General features: G+C 41.0%; 1 protein-coding gene across 3 annotated transcripts; it reads left to right on the top strand.

Annotated features, from left to right (window-relative positions):
* Positions 1-211: 211 nt before the first annotated feature.
* On the top strand, positions 212-20,246 carry LOC115109111 (multidrug and toxin extrusion protein 1-like). 3 transcript variants are annotated; one of them, XM_065009629.1, is made up of 18 exons: positions 212-531; positions 759-860; positions 1,073-1,141; positions 1,339-1,487; positions 9,284-9,347; positions 9,908-9,950; positions 10,039-10,094; positions 11,651-11,748; positions 11,848-11,945; positions 13,789-13,902; positions 16,792-16,859; positions 17,395-17,503; positions 17,842-17,917; positions 18,094-18,160; positions 19,017-19,149; positions 19,244-19,338; positions 19,485-19,548; positions 19,673-20,246. In XM_065009629.1, the coding sequence occupies exons 1-18, from the start codon at positions 358-360 to the stop codon at positions 19,885-19,887; spliced, it is 1,794 nt and encodes a 597-aa protein (XP_064865701.1). In that variant the 5' UTR covers positions 212-357; the 3' UTR covers positions 19,888-20,246. The 3 variants fall into 3 exon arrangements, with proteins under 3 accessions (XP_064865701.1, XP_029489569.2, XP_064865702.1); XM_065009630.1 differs by having other exon boundaries at positions 315-403; XM_029633709.2 differs by lacking the exon at positions 9,284-9,347 and having other exon boundaries at positions 10,050-10,094.
* Positions 20,247-21,305: the final 1,059 nt, after the last annotated feature.

Below are 21,305 nucleotides of genomic sequence, written 5' to 3'. Positions count from 1 at the left end.
AAAACTCCGGCGCGTTTCGGCAGCACGGCCTTCGTCATAGGCCTACAAAGATACAATGATGTCTTGTTTTTGAACAAACCATGTTCCGACCGTTTGTAGCTCCAGTAAAATGTCACACACACGCTTAGCGAACAGATGAAACTGGGGGAAAATAGGGGTGTATTGGGAGGGACCTAGATGAAAATGGGAGGGACCTAGATGCATTTAAATAGGAACTTGTTTCCGTTGCAAAACGCAAATGTTTGGACAAATGATTGCACCCCTGTTTTTGTTGGTACCAACGGCAACAATAATTTGAACTGCGCAAAATTATCTAAACGTTTTCACTTCATAGGCTGTGGTCAGTGCGGTAGTGAAATGGAAGAAATTACAACATGTATCCCAGTGGACCCTGCCTCGAACGGTAATCCACTCATTTATGGCTCCATATCTAAAGTGCCTGCAGAAGGCGGCTCTTTCAGTCGAGCAAGGAGATGCATGTCAATCGAAATAGAAGAGATGGTTGAAATTCTAAAACTGGCTTTACCAATGGTAAGCTTGATACTTCTAGAAAAACGTGTTAAAATGCACTTCGTATACTTTTTCTAGGCTACAGTTTTTTAATTGGTATTATTTGATATTGAGTACCATAGTACTTTTACAACGTTTCCTTTTGATAATGACAACACGGATTATGTATCTGTTGTTGAACGTGATTGGGACTTGATTTAAAAACCAGGGAGCGTATAAATAAATTGATTACAACTCTTTTTCCTCAGTTCATCTCCATGCTGATGCTCATGCTAATCAGTTTTGTTAGCACGGTGTTCTGTGGACACTTAGGCAAAACGGAGCTGGCAGCTGTGACTCTGGCCACTTCGGTAAGCGCAGCTCTGACTACTTTGAACTGAACGGTGTGTAGCCAATAGCCATGGCTTGCTAAGTCACAAGAAACATCACCATTTACCTGCAATCACTCAAAGTCCCTTGTGTGGTGAACAGCTAGGAGCTCACGAATAAAACAATTCTGTGCCTTCTGACCAGCGTGCATGTAATCTTAACTCATGACAGAGTCTCGCCCCTATGTCAACAGGTGGTCAATATTACAGGCATATCCATCGGCACCGGGCTGGCATCAGCCTTCGACACACTGATTTCTCAGGTAAGGTGACTGATGAATTTGGGGGGGGTTAAGAATATTGGAATTTCAAAGGAGCTTCCTGAATTGACTGTAATTCAAATGGAATTAACCCCAAATATGTTAACTTTGTACCTAAAATGATAACATATCATTAGGGATGATCCTTGAGATCAGCAGCACCTTCATCCTGTCAATCCATCTCTGCCGTGTGACTGTAGATTTTCGGAAGCAACAATCTGAAGTATGTGGGTGTGATCGTGCAGAGAGGGATTCTGATCCTGCTCCTGTCCTGCTTCCCCTGCTGGGCTCTCCTCATCAACACAGAGCCCATCCTACTGGCCTTCCATCAGAACCCGGAGGTCTCCAGGTCAGCCCCACTATCACATACTACTACTACAAACATTTCTGAAACTGGAAACACTTATCTCCCTCACTAGCTTTAAGCATCAACTGTCAGAGCAGCTCACAGATGACTGCACCTGTACATAGCCCACCTATAATTTAGCCCAAACAACTACCTCTTTCCCAACTGTATTTAATTAATTTATTTATTTTGCTCCTTTGCACCCCATTATTTTTATTTCTACTTTACACATTCTTCCATTGCAAAACTACCATTCCAGTGTTTTATTTGCTATATTGTATTTACTTTGCCACCATGGCCTTCTTTTTACCTTTACCTCCCTTCTCACCTCATTTGCTCACATCGTATATAGACTTGTTTATACTGTATTATTGACTGTATGTTTGTTTTACTCCATGTGTAACTCTGTGTCGTTGTATCTGTCGAACTGCTTTGCTTTATCTTGGCCAGGTCGCAATTGTAAATGAGAACTTGTTCTCAACTTGCCTACCTGGTTAAATAAAGGTGAAATAAAAAAATTAAACAAATACTATGTCACATCCCATACCTGGGTTATGTTCCAAGTAGGTGTGAAATGGGAGAAACAGTTTTAATTAGAAGAATTTGGTACTGGCTGAGCCCAGAGGTCTCCAGGTCATGCTCACTGTCACTGTCACAGTCACATCTCATATCTTGGTCAAGTTTCTAGTAGGAACGAAACTGGATATTATAATTAAAACATTTAGTATAAGGACGAGGTTCTGGCTGAATTTAGAATGCTCATTAAAAAAAAAAAAATTGATTAGGAGAACCTGAGATCACATTTTAATATAGGGCATTCTGAAGCTGTCAGACCTGACCTCCATTAATGCCTTGTTCTTTATAATTGAGTGATTGATGACAGGTCTAGACAACACGTACCAACTCCACGAGAGGGCTAAAGAGGGCTCAGTCCCCTAAGCTCAAACTTGTTACATGTACCGAAGACAACGTGAAATGCTTACTTACGAGCTCCTAACCATCAATGTAATTTAAAAAAAAAAATACGGATAAGAATAAGTGATAAAAATAACAAGTAATTAAAGAGCACCAGTAAAATAACAATAGTGAGACTATACAGGGGGGTACTGGTACAGAGTCAATGTGCGGTGGCACCGGTTAGTTGAGGTAATATGTACATGTAGGTAGAGGTATTAAAGTCACTATGTATAGATGACAACAGAGTAGCAGCGGTAGTCTGGGTAGTCATTTTGATTAGGTGTTAAGGAGTCTTATGGCTTGGGGGTAGAAGCTGTTTTGAAGCCTCTTGGACCTAGACTTGGCGCTCCACTACTGCTTGTCGTGCGGTAGCATAGAGAAGTCTGACTAGGGTGGCTGGAGTCTTTGACAATTTTTAGGGCCTTCTTCTGACACCGTCTGGTATGGGTCCTGGGTGGCAGGAAGCTTGGCCCCAGTGATTTACTGGGCCGTACGCACTACCCTCTGTTGTGCGTTGTTGTCGGAGGCCGAGCAGTTGCCATACCAGGCAGTGGTGCAACTAGTCCGGATGCTCTCGATGGTGCAGCTGTAGAACCTTTTGAGGATCTGAGGACCCATGCCAAATCTTTTCAGTCTCCTGGGGGGGAATAGGTTTTGTCATTCTCTTCACGACTGTCTTGGTGTGTTTGGACCATGATAGTTTGTTGGTGATGTGGACACCAAGGAACTTGAAGCTCTCAACCTGCTCCACTGTAGCCTCGTCGATGAGAATGGGGGCGTGCTCAATCCTCTTTTTTTCCTTTAGTCCACAATCCTCTCCTTTTTTCTTGATCACGTTGAGGGAGAGGTTATTGTCCTGGCACCACACGGCCAGGTCTCTGACCTCCTCCCTATAGGCTGGCTCGTCGTTGTCAGTGATCAGGCCTACCGCTGTTGTCATCGGCAAACTTAATGATGGTGTTGGAGGCCTGTCTGGCCGTGCAGTCATGAGTGAACGGAGAGTACAGGAGGGGACTGAGCACGCACCCCTGAGGGGCCCCTTTGTTGAGGATCAGCGTAGCGGATGTGTTGTTACCTACCCTTAATACCTGGGGGCGGCTCATCAGGAAGTCCAGGATCCAGTTGCAGAGGGAGGTGTTTAGTCCCAGGGTCCTTAGCTTATTGATGAGCTTTGAGACACTATGGCATTGAATGCTGAGCTGGAGTCAATTAATAGCATTCTCACATAGGTGTTCCTTTTGTCCAGGTGGGAAAGGGCAGTGTGGAGTACAATAGAGATTGCATTATCTGTGGATCTGTTGGGGCGGTATGCAAATTGGAGTGGGTCTAGGGTTCCGGAACAGCTGGTGCTCTCATGCATGTTTCAGTGTTATTTGCTTCGAAGCGAGCATAGAAATAGTTTAGCTCGCCTGGTAGGCTCGTGTCACTGGGCAGCTCTCGGCTGTGCTTCCCTTTGTAGTCTGTAATGGTTTGCAAGCCCTGCCACATCCGACGAGCGTCAAAGCTGGTGTAGTACAATTCAAGCTTAGTCCTGTATTGATGCTTTGCCTTTTTGATGGTTCATCAGAGGGCATAGTAGGATTTCTTATAAGCTTCCAGGTTAGTCCCCCTCCTTGGAAGTGGCAGCTCTAGCCTTTAGCTCAGTGCGAATGTTGCCTGTCATCCATGGCTTCTGGTTGGGGTATGTGTTACGCCCCTGAAAACAGGGGAGAAATAATCACGAGAGTGATACGGTGTTGTATTCTCAAGTCAACATTTAGTTCAATCATTTCACAAAAGTAACACATTACATAACAGAAAACCCATTATACAAATAACACAGCAACATATCTTATTAACAACACGCACGTTCATTCACAATCGACATAAAATGGCAGCTACTCTCAGTACGATGCTATCCTTCACTTCAACCGAGCAGGGCTAATATTACTCTCTTCAACCTTAACTCGAACTTCCTCAAGACGTTACTAAAACACACCTTAAACACTCTTGACATGTTCGCTAGTTATAACATTTAAATTACTATTTTTATCATCAATAAAGTACCTGAAAACAGGGGAGAAATAATCACGAGAGTGATACGGTGTTGTATTCTCAAGTCAACATTTAGTTCAATGAGAAAAAGACCGCGAATTTCCCCAGGAATATGGGTGGAGACCAGAGCAATCGATCTCCGGCTCATAGATTAAAAGCATTTCGTAGATCACAGATTAACACTTTTAGGCACCACAAAATAAAGTAATCAATATAACGTTTACACATTACTCTCACAATTCGTACCCTTTGACAGATTTGAACTTTAACACAATTATATGAATGTTATCAATCTCTATCAACTAATACTGAATGCATATTTTAACCTTAGATGTTTTAAGATCCTCACATACTATGAACTTACTCATACTTTTCAATGTATAACAGGCTATGAATATGTCCTTTAACCTGTCACATATGTACGTACGGTCACTGTGGGGACAACGTTATTGATGAAGCCAATGACTGATGTGGTGTACTCCTCAATGCCATTGGAGGAATCCCAGAACATATTCCAGTCTGTGCTAGCAAAACAGTCCTGTTGCTTAGCATCTGCTTCATCTGACCACTTCTTTATTTATCTGGAATATAGAGGTCACTGGTGCTTCCTGCTTTAATTTTTGTTTGTAAGCAGGAATCCGGTGGATAGAATTATGGTCAGATTTGCCAAATGGAGGGCAATGGAGAGCTTTGTATGTGTCTCTGTGTGTGGAGTAAAGGTGGTCCAGAGTTTTCCCTCTGGTTGCACATTTGACATGCTGATAGAAATTTGGCAAAACAGATTTAAGTTTCCCTGCATTAAAGTGCTTCTACACCTGCATTGCTTGCTGTTTGGGGTTTTAGGCTGGGTTTCTGTACAGCACTTTGAGATATCAGCTGATGTACGAAGGGCTATATAAATAAATTTGATTTGATTTAAAGTCCCCGGCTACTGGGTGAGTGTTTTCTTGTTTGCTTATGGTGGAATACAGCTCATTCAATGCTGTCTTGGTGCCAGCCTCTGACTGTGGTGGTATGTATACAGCTATGAAAAATACACATGAACACTCTCTAGGTAGATTGTGTGGTCTACAGCTTATCATGAGATACTCTACCTCAGGCGAGCAATAGCTCGATACTTCCTTAGATATCGTGCACCAGCTATTATTTACAAAAATACATCTTCTTACCAGACGCCGCTGTTCTATCCTGCCGGTCAGGGTATAACCAGCCAGCTGTATGTTGATGGTGTCTCCGTGAAGCACAAGATATGCTGTGTCAGCACAGTTGGTATGACTCCTTTGGGTTCCCATAAAAAGCAGGGGGTAAAACGCTTCTAATCTTTGTGATAGGGTAAGTTAATAATGTGATACTACTCCACCTGTAACTTTATTTATTAGGGTGGGTTAAGTTTACTAGTTGGGCCCTGGTGAGGACACCATATTGGATGAAATCTTTCCTGCTGTTCCTACAGGGGCCTGCCCGATCATGGGGTGTGTGAGGTTTTCATTCTGACATTGACTGACATTGAATTGATAATGCCCGAGCAGTGGTGTATATTCATGGAAGTCAAGGGACCCGCGCCACAAAAAAAAGTTGCCAATGTATTTTGTTCAATTCGCAGAAGATGCTCAATGTATATAATATACATTCATACCATTCTCCAAGTGGAAAGTTTGTTTGGAGAGCTCACAAACGGCATAACACTCATGATAAAGAACTTTTGGTTAACTTAATTGCATTTACTAGTTTACTGTCAAGTTCTTTGGCGAGCATGTGTCCGGTTTCTCCATGTTTAATGTTGTGGTTGCAGAGACAAAGACCGTGTTTGAGAGGGTTTTAACTAGAGGTCGACCGATTAATCGGAATGGCCGATTTTAATTAGGGCCAATTTCAAGTTTTCATAACAATTGGAAATCTGTATTTTTGGTTGCCGATTTTTAATTTTTTAATACCTTTTTTATTTAACTAGGCAAGTCAGTTAAGAACACATTCTTATTTTCAATGACTGCCTAGGAACGGTGGGTTAACTGCCTTGTTCAGGGGCAGAACGACAGATTTTCACCTTATCAGCTCGGGGGATCCAACGCTCTAACCCCCTGCCTCTCATTGCACTCCACGAGGAGCCTGCTTGTTACGCGAATGCGGTAGAAGGTAAGTTGCTAGCTAGCATTAAACTTATCTTATAAAAAACAATCAATCAATCATAATCACTAGTTCTAACTACACATGGTTGATGATATTACTAGTTTATCTAGCGTGTCCTGTGTTGCATATAATCGATGCAACGCTGGGGAATGATTTAACAAAAGCGCATCGTTGGACGACTGTACCTAACCATTAACACCAATGCCTTTATTAAAATCAATACACAGAAGTATATATTTTTAAACCTGCATATTTAGCTAAAATAAATCCAGGTTAGCAGGCAATATTAACCAGGTGAAATTGTGTCATTTCTCTTGCGTTCATTGCAAGCAGAGTCAGGGAATATGCAACAGTTTGGGCCGCCTGGCTCATTGCGAACTAATTTGCCAGAATTGTACGTAATTATGACATAGCATTGAAGGTTGTACAATGTAACAAGAATATTTAGACTTAGGGATGCCACCCGTTAGATAAAATACAGAACGGTTCCGTATTTCACTGAAATAATAAATGTTCTGTTTTCTAAATGTTTCCGGATTCGACCATATTAATGACCAAAGGCTCGTATTTCTGTGTGTTATAATTAAGTCTGATTTGATAGAGCAGTCTGACTGAGCGATGGCAGGCAGCAGCAGGCTCATAAGCATTCATTCAAACAGCACTTTCGTGCCTTTTGCCAGCAGCTCTTCGCAAGCACAGTGCTGTTTATGACTTCAAGCCTATCAGCCTAATGGCTGGTGTAACCGATGTGAAATGGCTAGCTAGTTAGCTCGGTGTGCGCTAATAGTGTTTCAAACGTCACTCGCTCTGAGACTTGGAGTAGTTATTCCCCTTGCTCTGCAAGGACTGCGGCTTTTGTGGAGCGATGGGTAACGCTGCTTCGAGTGTGGCTGTCGATGTGTTCCTGGTTCGAGCCCAGGTAGGGGCGAGGAGAGGGATGGAAGCTATACCGTTACACTGGCAATACTATAGTGCCTATAAGAACATCCAATAGTCAAAGGTTAATGAAATACAAATGGTATAGAGATAAATAGTCCTATAATTCCTATAATAACTAAAACCTCTTACCTTGGCATATTGAAATCTCATGTTAAAAGGAACCACTAACTTTCATATGTTCTCATGTTCTGAGCAAGGAACTACAACGTTAGCTTTTTTACATGGCACATATTGCACTTTTACTTCTCCAACACTTTGTTATTGCATTATTTAAACCAAGTTGAACATGTTTCATTATTTATTTGAGGCTAAATGGATTTTTATTTCTGTATTAAAATAAGTGTTCATTCAGTATTGTTGTAATTGTCATTATTACAAATCAATAAATAAAAATCGGCCGATTTTAATCGGTATCACCTTTTTTTGGTCCTCCAATAATCGGTATCGGCTTTTTTTGGGCCTTCAATAATCGGTATCGGCGTTGAAAAATCATAATCAGTCGACCTCTAGTTTTAACAGCAATGTATCATAGGTGAATTGTGACTGACTGATCTACCAGTAATGAGTCGTTATTTAGGATGCAAGGTGATTTTGTAGCTCAGTCGGTCGGAAGTCGACCTGCTGTCATTTTGATCCTCTCACGCCAATATTTTCCTGATTTCCTGCAACCCTACACATTTTGTCAAGGGGCTGAGATAAAACAATTTCAGTTTTAAAGCTAATTTCTTACACTTCTACACATTTTGCCATGGCTTATGCCATATTTTTATGCTCTGAGTGACTAAAATGTTATTACAAAATCAGTGGGGGTCCCATGCCATTTATGGAATTTTTTATTCTGTCTAGTTTTCATTTTGGTTGTTATTTGTCAAATATGATCTTATACAGTTGAAGTGGAAAGTTTACATACACCTTATCCAAAAACATTTAAACTCCGTTTTTCACAATTCCTAACATTTAATCCTAGTAAAAAAATTAAAAATCCCAGTCTTAGGTCAGTTAGGATCACCACTTTATTTTAAGAATGTGAAATGTCAGAATAATAGCAGAGAAAATGATTTCAGCTTTTATTTCTTTCATCACATTCCCAGTGGGTCAGAAGTTTACATGCACTCAATTAGTATATGGTGGCATTGCCTTTAAATTGTTTAACTTGGGTCAAATGTTATGGGTAGCCTTTCACAAGCTTCCCACAATAAGTTGGGTGAATGTTGGCCAATTCCTCCTGACAGAGCTGGTGTAACTGAGTCAGGTTTGTAGGCCTCTTTGCTCGCACACGCTTTTTCAGTTCTGCCCACAAATTTTTCATTTTCATCAACATTACTATGGCCAAACAATTCTATTTCTGTTTCATCAGACCAGTGGACAAACCTTAGTCTGTTTTTTTTATGGTGGTTTTGGAGCAGTGGCTTCTTCCTTGCTGAGTGGCCTTTCAGGTTATGTCGATATAGGACTCGCTTTACTATGGATATAGATACTTTTGTACCCATTTCCTCCAGCATCTTCACAAGGTCCTTTGCTGTTCTGGGATTGATTTGCACTTTTCACACCACAGTACGTTCATCTCTAGGAGACAGAATGCGTCTCCTTCCTCAGTGGTATGACTGCTGCGTGGTCCCATGGTGTTTATACTTGCGTACTATTGTTTGTACAGATGAACATGGTACCTTCAGGTGTTTGGAAATTGCTCCCAAGGATAAACCAGACTTGTGGAGGTCTACAATTTTTTTTTTTTTTTTTAGGTCTTGGGGACGATTTTCTTTTGATTTTCCCATGATGTCAAGCAAAGAGGCACTGCGTTTGAAGGTAGGCCTTGAAATACATCCACAGGTACACATCCAATAGGCTAATTGACATCATGAGTCAATCAGAAGCTTCAAAAGCCATGACATCATTTTGTGGAATTTTCCAAGCTTAAACAGCTTAGTCAACTTAGTGCATGTAAACTTCTGACCCACTGGAATTGTGATTAAGTGAAATAATCTGTCTGTAAACAATTGTTGGAAAAATTTCATGTGTCATGCACAAAGTACTTGCACAAACAAACTATAGTTTGTTGACAAGAAATTTGTGGAGTGGTTGAAAAAAGTTAATGACTCCAATCTAAGTGGAAGTAAACTTCCACTTCAACTGTAAATACTGTATGTAGCGCCATTTTATGTTATCAACATACAGTATTTTATCTGGTTTAAGTTTACACTGAACATGTTTTGCAATCCCAAACATTCTATTCATATGTGTATATATTATTTTTCTTAAATATTTTTTGGCGACACCGCTGCTAAATGAATATAGGGGAAACACTGAGATGACGGTTTGCTCCTGCATGTTCATTAGATGGTATTTATTTTGTGTGTGTCCCTCAGGCTTACTCAACTCTATGTGAGGATCTTCATGCCTGCTCTGCCAGTGAGTTAACAAAGCCCGTAGTTCTGACAGAATTCTACAAAGTGTCGGCTCATCCTACTGATTTAAGACCTGCATCTCATGGCTGCAGTGTCTCCACAGGCATGTTTCATGTATCAGCTGCAAGGAAGATACCTTCAAAACCAGGTGCTGTATGCATTTCAATAGAACTTGTTTGTCATTGTGGTTGCGACTGGGACCCAACAGGCCAATCAGTGGGCGAGGTTAGGCCACCGTTTTCCCATTCCATCCTCATTGTCTAGTATATATGCTTGTGTGTATTACTCACAACAATTGACAGCGATTTTATATTAAGTTAAAATGAATGGCACCAAAATGCGTTGTACTTGATGCACTCGCGAGCGGAAGTATTCCTTACTTGTTTTGGATTACATGACGTCTATTTGAAATGTTCCGGTTATTTGACATCCTTTTGAGGGGGAAATGAAATGGGAACACCGTGTGCCCACCCTCTGAGCTTATGAGATCTGATGGGTATACTACAAAGCAGAACCAAATCAAATTTGATTGGTCACATACATGGTTAGCAGATGTTAATGCGAGTGTAGAGAATAACAATTCCCAACAACTATCTAATACACACATCTAAAGGGGTGAATGAGAATATGTACATCTAAGTATATGGATGAGCGATGGCAGAGCGGCATAGGCAAGGTGCAGTAGATGGTATGAAATACATGTGATATGAGTAATGTAAGATATGTAAGCATTATTTAGGGTGGCATTGTTTAAAGTGACTAGTGATCCATTTGTTAAGGAGTTGGCCAGTTAACTTATATTATTCTGAAATAACTTTTTTGTTTTTAGTAAGATAAGCTTGAAATGGGCATGGTCTCTATCTGTTAACATTGTCCAGTGCTTATTTAATTTATTTTGTCGACATTTAGAAAGTTTGCATAGAAAATAGATTGCCTGCTAGGTTTTGTTTGTTTTGCACTAGCTTGTGTTGATTTAAAAACAGCTGGACGTAATGTCGCACACACGCACACAAAAAAATTAAAAATCTTGTAGTAGTTAGTGTTTCCATTATCCATTTGGGCAAATTGCGCGTTCCAACCTATCTGTTTCATGTCTCGGGTATCCTGCGAAAGCCAGCATGGATAGAATGCAATAATTAACAAAAATGTGCCATATTCTTATGTGCCGACGTATCGCCACAGTCTGTGCTATTGCGAAATTCCCGTAGATCTGAAATAATTGTATGGTGAAACTTGCCAGCAAGGCAAAGCAATTCAGGCATTCTTGAAAGTCAGGACAATCTTTATGGAAAAAAAATGTATTTAGCAAGCGGTAGGCATTTAGAATTAAATGTGGTGACCTCATGTTCCCCCACATTCCTTCAGAACTATTCAGCAATCATTAATTCAAATAACACTGTTTCCAGTTGTTGCAAAAAAGAAAGTTTATTCTATATCTGACATTCCATTACACATGTCGCAAATCTTTTTTTGTTCCATTTCTTTTGTGGAATAAACCTGGGTCAATGGAAACGTGCCTACTGACTCAACAACCAAAACCAAGTATCTGTTTGGCTTTCTTAATGATCCAGAAAATGAACTGTTTTATAAGTTATCTGGCTAACTGATTGATTATACTTTGTAGAATACCCCTCTGTTCCAACGCCCACTGTGACATTGTAAGAACAATGTTGTCCTGCCGTTGAGACTGTATTTTTCCGACAGGGTATCATATGGCCCCAGGTGATAACTGGAGTGGTGGGGAACCTTCTAAATGTGATCACTAACTACACCTTCCTCTATCAACTCAACATGGGTGTGGCGTGAGTTACATTTAGAAACAACAACGTTGTCATACAGCCATATCAACAAAACCATGAGAGATGGCGGTCACCCCTCAACTTTCATCCTCTCCATCACAGGGGCTCTGCAGCTGCTAACACCATCTCCCAGTACACCTTGGCTATAGTCATCTATGTGTACATCCTATGGAGAGGGCTGCACAAAGCCACCTGGGACGGTGAGTCCCTGACCTCTGTATTCAGTTTGTATTGATGTGATGAAAGTCAATATATTGCTTTGCACAATAGCCAGGGGACAAGGTTGATATTGATGTGGTTAGTTTTAGATCATGTCATATAGATGGGGAACCATCTAACCAACTGTAGTCAGACATTGCTGATTGCTGAAGCGAGTGATATATACAGTGGGGCAAAAAAGTATTTAGTCAGCCACCAATTGTGCAAGTTCTCACACTTAAAAAGATGAGGCCTGTAATTTTCATCATAGGTACACTTCAACTATGACAGACAAAATGAGAAAAAAAACTCCAGAAAATCACATTGTAGGATTTTTAATGAATTTATTTGCAAATTATGGTGGAAAACTTTTGTTATTGACCAAATACTTATTTATCTCAATACTTTGTTATATACCCTTTGTTGGCAATGACAGAGGTCAAACGTCTTCACAAGGTTTTCAAACTGTTGCTGGTATTTTGGCCCATTCCTCCATGCATATCTCCTCTAGAGCAGTGATGTTTTGGGGCTGTTGCTGGGCAACAGACTTTCAACTCCCTCCAAAGATTTTATATGGGGTTGAGATCTGGAGACTGGCTAGGCCACTCCAGGACCTTAAAATGCTTCTTACGAAGCCACTCCTTCCTTGCCTGGGCGGTGTGTTTGGGATCATTGTCATGCTGAAAGACCCAGCTACGTTTCATCTTCAATGCTCTTGCTGAGACAAGGCCTGTAATTTTCGGCTTTGTTACTTTGGTCCCAGCTCTCTGCAGGTCATTCACTAGGTCCCCCTGTGTGGTTCTGGGATTTTTGCTCACCGTTCTTGTTATCATTTTGACCCCACGGGGTGAGAACTTGCGTGGAGCCCCAGACCGAGGGAGATTATCCGTGGTCTTATATGTCTTCCATTTCCTAATAATTGCTCCCACAGTTGATTTCTTCAAACCAAGCTGCTTACCTATTGCAGATTCAGTCTTCCCAGCCTGGTGCAGGTCTAAAATTTTGTTTCTGGTGTCCTTTGACAGCTCTTTGGTCTTGGCCATAGTGGAGTTTGGAGTGTGACAGGTGTCTTTTATACTGATAACAAGTTCAAACAGATGCCATTAATTTTATTTTATCTTTATTTAACTAGGCAAGTCAGTTAAGAACAAATTCTTATTTTCAATGACTGCCTAGGAACAGTGGGTTAACTGCCTGTTCAGGGGCAGAACGACAGATTTGTACCTTGTCAGCTCGGGGGTTTGAACATGCAACCTTCCGGTTACTAGTCCAACACTCTAACCACTAGGCTACGCTGCCGCCCCTAATACAGGTAACGAGTGGAGGACAGAGTAGCCTCTTAAAGAAGAAGTTACAGGTTTGTGAGAGCCAGAAATCTTGCTTGTTTGTAGGTGACCAAATACATATTTTCCACCATAATTTGCAAATAAATTAATTAAAAATCCTACAATGTGATTTTCTGGAATTTCTTTTTCTTATTTTGTCTGTCATAGTTGAAGTGTACCTATGACGAAAATTACAGGCCTTGTCTTTTTAACTTAAGTGGGAGAACTTGCACAATTGGTGGCTGACTAAACACTTTTTTGCCCCACTAAGTGTACTTGTGAATAGAAATGATTAAAATGTATTTTCTCTTGGTCACTTGGAATTTTCATGATTACAAGAACTGTTTAACACCCCCCAAACCATGTGTGTACAATTACGATACTTAATTGACAGTGGCTGATATTTTAATATTGATGTGCCAATCTGATGACAGGCAGTCCAAATCGTAATGTGTAAACCAGTGTTTGTTTACCCTGCTGTCAACTAAATGTCACCGTACCCTGTCCCTTTGACCCCCAGGCTGGTCACGTGACTGCCTGCAAGAGTGGGGGCCTTTCCTCTACCTGGCTGTTCCCAGCATGCTCATGATGTGTCTGGAGTGGTGGACCTATGAGATTGGAGTATTCATGGCAGGTCAGGGGTCACATTAGGGCATTTACCTTCAGAACTACCATGTTTTGTTAAAAAAATATATGCATACACAGCACACCTATTCATTCCAGGTTGGGTTTTTTGTACTATTTTCTACATTGTAGAATAGTAGTGAAGACATCAAAACAATTAAATAAAACATGGAATCATGTAGTAACCAAAAAAGTGTTAAACAAATAAATGATATTCAAGGTTCTTCAAAGTAGCTACTCTTAACTGTCTGTGACTTTATTTAGATTTCAAGGCACACTTAACCAGCATGGCTACCATAGCATTCTGCAGCAATACACCATCCCATCTGGTTTGCGCTTAGTGGGACTAGCATTTGATTTTCAACAGGACAATGACCCAACACACCTCCAGGCTGTGTAAGGGCTATTTGACCAAGAAGGAGAGTGATGGAGTGCTGCATCAAATGATCTGGTCTCCACAATCCCCTGACCTCAACCCAATTGACATGGTTTGGGATGAGTCTGACCGGAGAGTGAAGGAAAAGCAGCCAACGAGTGCGCAGCATATGTAGGAACTCCTTCAAGACAGTTGGAACAGCATTCCAGGTGAAGCTGGTTGAGAGAATGCCAAGAGTGTGCAAAGCTGTCAAGGGAAAGGGTGGCTATTTGGAGAATCTCAAATATAAAATATATTTTGATTTATTTAACACTTTAATGTGTGTGTGTATATACACACACAGTGCCTTTGGAAAGTATTCAGACCACTTGACTTTTTCCTCATTTGGTTATGTTACAGCCTTAGTCTAAAATCGATTTAAATGGGTTTTTTCCCCTCATCAATTTACACACAATCCCCCATAATGACAAAAGAAAACAGGTTTTTAGAAATGTTTGTTCATTTATAAAATGAACTTGAATATTATATTTAAGTATTCAGACCCTTTAATCAGTACTTTGTTGAAGCACCTTTGACAGCGATTACAGCCTCGTCTTCTTGGGTATGACGCTACAAGCTTGGCACACCTGTTTCTCACATTCTTCTCTGCAGATCCTCTCAAGCTCTGTCTGGTTGGATGGGGAGCGTTGCTGCACAGCTATTGTCAGGTCTCTCCACAGATGTTTGATCGGATTCAAGTCCGGGCTCTGTGCTGGGCCACTTAAGGACATTCAGAGACTTGTTCCGAAGCCACTCCTGCGTTGTCTTGACTGTGCTTAGCATCATTGTCCTGTTGGAAGTTGAACGTTTGCCCCAAGTCTGCGGACCTGAGTGCTCTAGAGCAGGTTTTCATCAAGGATCTCTCTGTACTTTGCTCTGTTCATCTTTGCCTTGATCCTGACTAGTCTCTCAGTCCCTGCCGCTGAAAAACATCCCCAAAACATGATGCTGCCACCACCATATTTCACCGTAGGGATGGTGCCAAGTTTCCTCCAGACAGGACGCTTGACATTCAGGCCAAAGAGTTTCATCAGAGCAGAGAATCTTGTTTCTCATGGTCTGAGAGTCCCTTAGGTGCCTTTTGACAAACTCATAGCGGGCTGTCATGTCTCTTACTAAGGGGCTTCTGTCTGGCCACTCACCATAAAGACCTAATTGGTGGAGGGCTGCAGAGATGGCTGTCCTTCTGGAAGGTTCACCCATCTCCACAGAGGAACTCTGGAGCTCTGTCAGATTGCCATCGGGTTCTTGGTCACCTGCCTGACCAAGGCCTTTCTCCCCTGATTGCTCAGCTCTAGGAAGAGTGTTGGTGGTTCCAAACTTCTTCCATTGAAGAATGATGGATGCCACTGTGTTCTTTGGATCTTCAATGCTGCAGAATGTTTTTTGGTACCCTTCCCAAGATCTTTGCCTCGACACAATCCTGTCTAGGAGTTCTACGGACATTCCTTCGACCTCGTGGCTTGGTTTTTGCTCTGACATACACTGTCAATTGTGGGACCTTTTTATATAGACAGCTGTGTGTGTGTGTGCCTTTCCAAATCATGTCCAATCAATTCAATGTACCACAGGACTCCTACCAAATTGTAGAAACATCTCACGGATGATCAACGGAAACAGGAGCTCAATTGAGTCTCGTAGCAAAGGGTCTGAATACTTGTAAATAATGTATTTTTGTTTTATTTTTAATACATTTGCAAAATGTTCTAAACTTGTTTTCACCTTGTCATTATGCGGTATTATGTGTAGATTGCTGAGAATTGTTTTATTTAATCAATTTTATAATAAGGCTGTAATGTACAAAATATGGAAAACGTCAAGGGGTCTGAATACTTTCCGAAGGGAACTATGTGTGTATGTTTTTATATGCACGCACCTAAAAGGGAGGGAGAGAAACAAACAGGAATTTTCACAGAACTAGTCACAGCAACATTTAGTTATGCTCAAAGTATTCAATTAACTGTCCAGTGAATCATACTTTTAAAGTTAATTTTCTGTTAACCCAAATAATGTTGTTGACTTGTCCTATAATCGTATTTGTGGACAAAGCATGAAGAGGGAACACTTCAAAAACTTGTCTCAAACAGATTGAGGAAATAGAAAGCATTTTTGAAACCTAAAATGTCAAACTGCTGAGGAGAATGAGCTTGCAAATCAGGGTCTACTCTCATTTAATATTTCGATTGACTGGTATACGCCCACACCATACTTAGTTTTCCTTCCATTTTTTTTATTTATTTCACGCACATTGTAATTATTGGTCATATTTCATAGTCTGGAAACACTGGACAGTTACTTTTTAAGATGACTGTTTATTTAAAGATTAAAGTGGTCAACCCTTGTCGGCATAAACCGGTAAAGTATATTAGTGCTTCAAATGCATTTAAGTTTTTTGTGAGTGTTTCCTGTATTTCACTTTCAACTTTTAGCATATTGAAAATATACTAGTTATGTTGACAATTCCTCACATTCAGATTTCTCCAGGTTTTATCGGTGAAGCTGAGCTGGGAGCTATGTCAGCCCTCTACCAGGTGTCCAGCATCACATTTATGGTAAACTTAAAGGGATGCTCCGTAATTTCAGCCAGTAGTTTTGAAAGTAGTGCTCATTAACCAAAACGGGTCCCTGAAGAATGGTGTTCGACATCATCCATTTCGTATGATATGTTACGAATTCGTAAGTGCTTAAGATCTCGGACTGCACCTTTTTTAAACGGATACTTCGGGATTCTGGCAATGAGGCCCTTTCTCTACTCACCAGAGTTGGATGAACTAGTGGATACCATTTTTATATCTGTGTATGATGTGAGTTCGAGGTAGTTTTGCGAGCCAATACATGGAAGTCTGTGTATATGCTAGCGGATACCCATACATTTCCAGTCATTGCGCTAGCTCTAGTTGGCAACTTCTTTCAAATAGCAAGCAGAGACATTAAAAATGCTATCCACAATTTTAATCTGACTGGGGAAGTAGAAAAAAGGCCTCATTTATTGCCACTTTCTTGCTATCATGTCAACTTATTTACATTTACAACTGGTTGAGAGTTGTATGAATTAAATCATTTTAAAAAATCTCTCTTTCTCACAAGTTTCCTCTAGGGTTTGCTGTTGCTGCCAATGTGCGGATGGGGAATGCTCTGGGTGCTGGGAACACAGAGCAGGCCAAACTGTCTGGCAAGGTCTCTTTCGTCTGTGCATGTAAGAGCCCACCCCTGCTCCCTGGCTACACACAAACTTCTACTAACTAACGATAACTAAGGCCAACGGCAATTAGCCACCTCACACATTTTCAGTTAAACAAGGATAGTTTGATAATCTTTTGCCTGATTAGTAACTTCTTTAACTCGGACACCCTCTTCTTGTTGTAACTTCATTGTCAGCTGAATCGCAATTGTTAGGTAGTTTGTCAGATTTGGTGTTCGTCTTGCCCTTGATGCTATATTCTAACCAGCTGGTGTAAAAGTTCAACTAAACATCCCAGCCATAAACTTTTTATTTTCTAAATGAGCCTGTTTGCTACTTGTGCTCTGTCCCAGTCACAGTTTCCCTCGTCATTGCCATTATCCTTGGGTTGACTAAAGACGTGCTAGGATACATCTTCACCCAGGACCAGTGAGTAGAGCTGGGGGCTGCCGCTGGGCCAATGACGGATGACTTAGTCCTGCAAGGTCTTCAGCTGTGGCTATGTTACTGTGCATTGATAAATGTGTGTAATGGGATCTGGGTATTCTTATTCACTAACCGTCCCCCTCTCTCTCTCTCTCTCTCTCTCTCTCTCTCTCTCTCAGGGATGTTATTAAAAAGGCAGCTCCGCTTTTACTGTTGTATGCCTTCCATGTATTCGATGCCATAGCGGTGAGGGCAGCACTGCTTCAGCTATAAGCCAATTGTACATCTTTACACTCATTGACTTGCTTGGTTGGTGACTGAATCATTATTCCAATTAGGATGTAAATCCACAATTATCACCTCCCATTGCATGTCGTGGTGGATAGGCTTGAGGTGTACAGTATATTGATGCAATCAACTACAGCCTAGAAAATAACTGGTCTAATAACCTCAGTGATTCAGAGGACTCATCATGTTGTGCACATGATCATTGAGCTTTGAAACCCCTTCATCTCTCGTCATGTGTTACCCCACAACCCCCCTATTTTTTTTTTTTAATGGTTAGACAAATCTAAAGGTAATTGCCAAAATAAAGGAAACCCTTGAGTAGGTCCACTCAACCCCTCAAGGTGAATGCCAATAATTACACAGCCATTCTGAGTGATCACCTTCGACCTATGGTGAATAATTTCTATCCTGATGGGAGTGGACAAAATGTCAATTCCCCCTATCCACAGGGCACAAGTGATCACTGAATGGTTTGATGAGCATGAAAATGATGTAATCCATATGCCATGGCTGTCTCAATCACCAGATCTCAACCCAATTGAACACTTATGGAAGATTCTGGAGCGGCGCCTGTGACAGCATTTTACACCATCAACAAAACTTAAAATGATGGAATTTCTCCTGGAATAATGGTGTCGTATCCCTCCAATGGCGTTCCAGACCCTTGTAGAAGCTATGCTAAGGCGCGAAGCTCTTTTGGCAGCTCGTGGTGGCCCAATGTTTTTATTATTTTGGCAGTTACCTGTGTATGCACATATAACAGGGCCTTTTCCTCCTTGGGAAGCGAAGTAAAGCCTTCTGGGTGTTTCTACAGGTGTTGATGGGTGGCGTTGTAAGGGTAGCAGGAAAACAGATGGTTGGTGCTGTGTCCTACCTGGTTGGTTACTACATTATAGGCCTGCCCATTGCAGTGTCTCTCATGTTTCCCTTCAAAATGTGCATATTAGGTAAGGCATTAGACATTTGGAGACTGCAGTAACCCATCATTGTGATGTACAGTGTAACCTTTTCTCACATGGTCATATTGCCCATTTCTCTCAGGATTTAGGATCGGGTTCTTCCTATGTAGCATCCTGCACTCTATTTTCCTTATTGTCTACATATGTAAACTCAACTGGAAACAAACCACCTACGAAGTAAGCAGACCCTCTTCTAACCTTTGTTCTTTTCATCCTGTTTTGAAATTGTTTTACCGTCTTTACTGAACTAATGTTATACTTCTGACAATAATACATGTGGATTGTTTGTCAGTGATGCATACTGAATATATTTTTTTTGTCAGGCACTGGTGAGGGCAGGAGTGCAGAGCCTTAAAGAGAACGCTCCCTGTCTGGATAAGACTCGGGGTATTTACAGGAACACTTTAACTTGTGCAAAGTCAACCATGGACACCAGCCCTTAAAGAAACAATGAAGCTGCATTTCCTTGTCTTCTAACCCAATCTTTCCATTCCCCTCTGTCTCCTCATAGGCTCGTACCAGACCCTTTTGACCAATGAGCTGAGTACGGTGGGTGTAGTTCTGTCTGTCAGGCATCTGGTTCTTCGGCGTGGCTTGGCTGTGGTCATCATGCTGCTCATCCTCGCCATTGGAATCGTCACCAACCAGCTGCTGACTGTTACGCTGCCCCCCAAGCCCACATTACCCCTTCTATTCCCTAATACAACAAACACACAACTTGCATAGACATACTCACACAAGTTTTAAACCTAGTTGGCCTTTATTATTTCAACCACATTTCTTGTGTGCTATCAGTAACCTGGCAGTAATAATGAGCCAGAAATGTGCCTTTTAATATAAAACCTGGAACTAATCCAACATTATTGCATGTTTCAGGGAGATTTCCACACACGGAATGTTTATAAAGGTTATTGATATCGTTCATCTTAATAATGGTCTGCTACGACAGCTTGGTTAGTCGGCTATGTTATGCATTGTGTCCACAGACAAGCGGTGGGGTCTGTCTCCACTCTTATTTCTCTCACCAGATTGTGGCCCTGCTGTGAAGTTGATTCATGAAAATAAAATAAAAACCTAAAATGCAATGTTTGTCCCTGGCAAAAGACCAAACATCAGCGCTGGTCACTATGGTCAGTCACCGTTGTCATGTGATTGTCTTGAAGAAATGGACCCGGACCATACAGTTTGTCCACTTAGTTGTGGGCTGTAGTACATATTTGCATATTGAGCGATGTACATTTGCAACAAAAAAAAAATATATATATATAAGCGCCTCATCAAAAACATAAAATTGTTGAGTGTACTGACTGTAAACTGATTGATTACATCAGAAAATGTCATTTTGATGAACTTGTTTGCATTCTTTAACAGATCTAAATACACATGTATTACTATCAATTGTTTCAAATATTAAAGTGATTCTTACAAAATATTGTTTGCAAGCTATGCTGCATGTTACACGACTTCGTTATAATTGACACATTCTATAACATTGACGACGCATAGCATACGAATGTGTACTATGTATTTACAGTTGAAGTTGGAAGGTTACGTACACTTGTTTTTTTTCAACCACTCCACAAATGTCTTGTTAACAAACCGTTTTGGCAAATCAGTTAGGATATCTACTTTGGGCATAACACAAGTAATTTTTCCAACAATTGTTTACAGATTATTTCACTGTATCACAATTCTAGTGGGTCAGAAATGTACATGCACTAAGTTGACTGCCTTTAAACAGCCTGGGAATTTATGTCACGGCTTTAGAAGCTTCTGATTTTAACCTTTAACTAGGCAAGTCAGTTACCAAATTCTTATTTTCATGACAGCCTAGGAACAGTGGGTTAACTGCCTGTTCAGGGGTAGAACGACAGATTTGTACCTTGTCAGCTCGGGGATTTGAACTTGCAACCTTCCGGTTACTAGTCCAACGCTAGTCCAACGCTCTAACCACTAGGCTACCCTGCCGTGTACCTGTGGATGTATTTAAAGGCCTACTTTCAAACTCTGCATCTTTGCTTGATATCATGGGAAAATCAAAAGAAATCAGCCAGGACCTCAGAAAAGAAATTGTAAACCACAAGTCTGGTTCATCATTGGAAGCAACTTCCAAAAACCTGAAGGTACCATGTTCATCTGTACAA

Source organism: Oncorhynchus nerka, linkage group LG25, assembly GCF_034236695.1.
Source record: "Oncorhynchus nerka isolate Pitt River linkage group LG25, Oner_Uvic_2.0, whole genome shotgun sequence".
Taxonomy (NCBI): Eukaryota; Metazoa; Chordata; class Actinopteri; order Salmoniformes; family Salmonidae; genus Oncorhynchus; species Oncorhynchus nerka.
The sequence above is the reverse complement of the archived record's forward strand: the minus strand, read 5'-3'. Positions and strand labels throughout refer to the sequence as shown.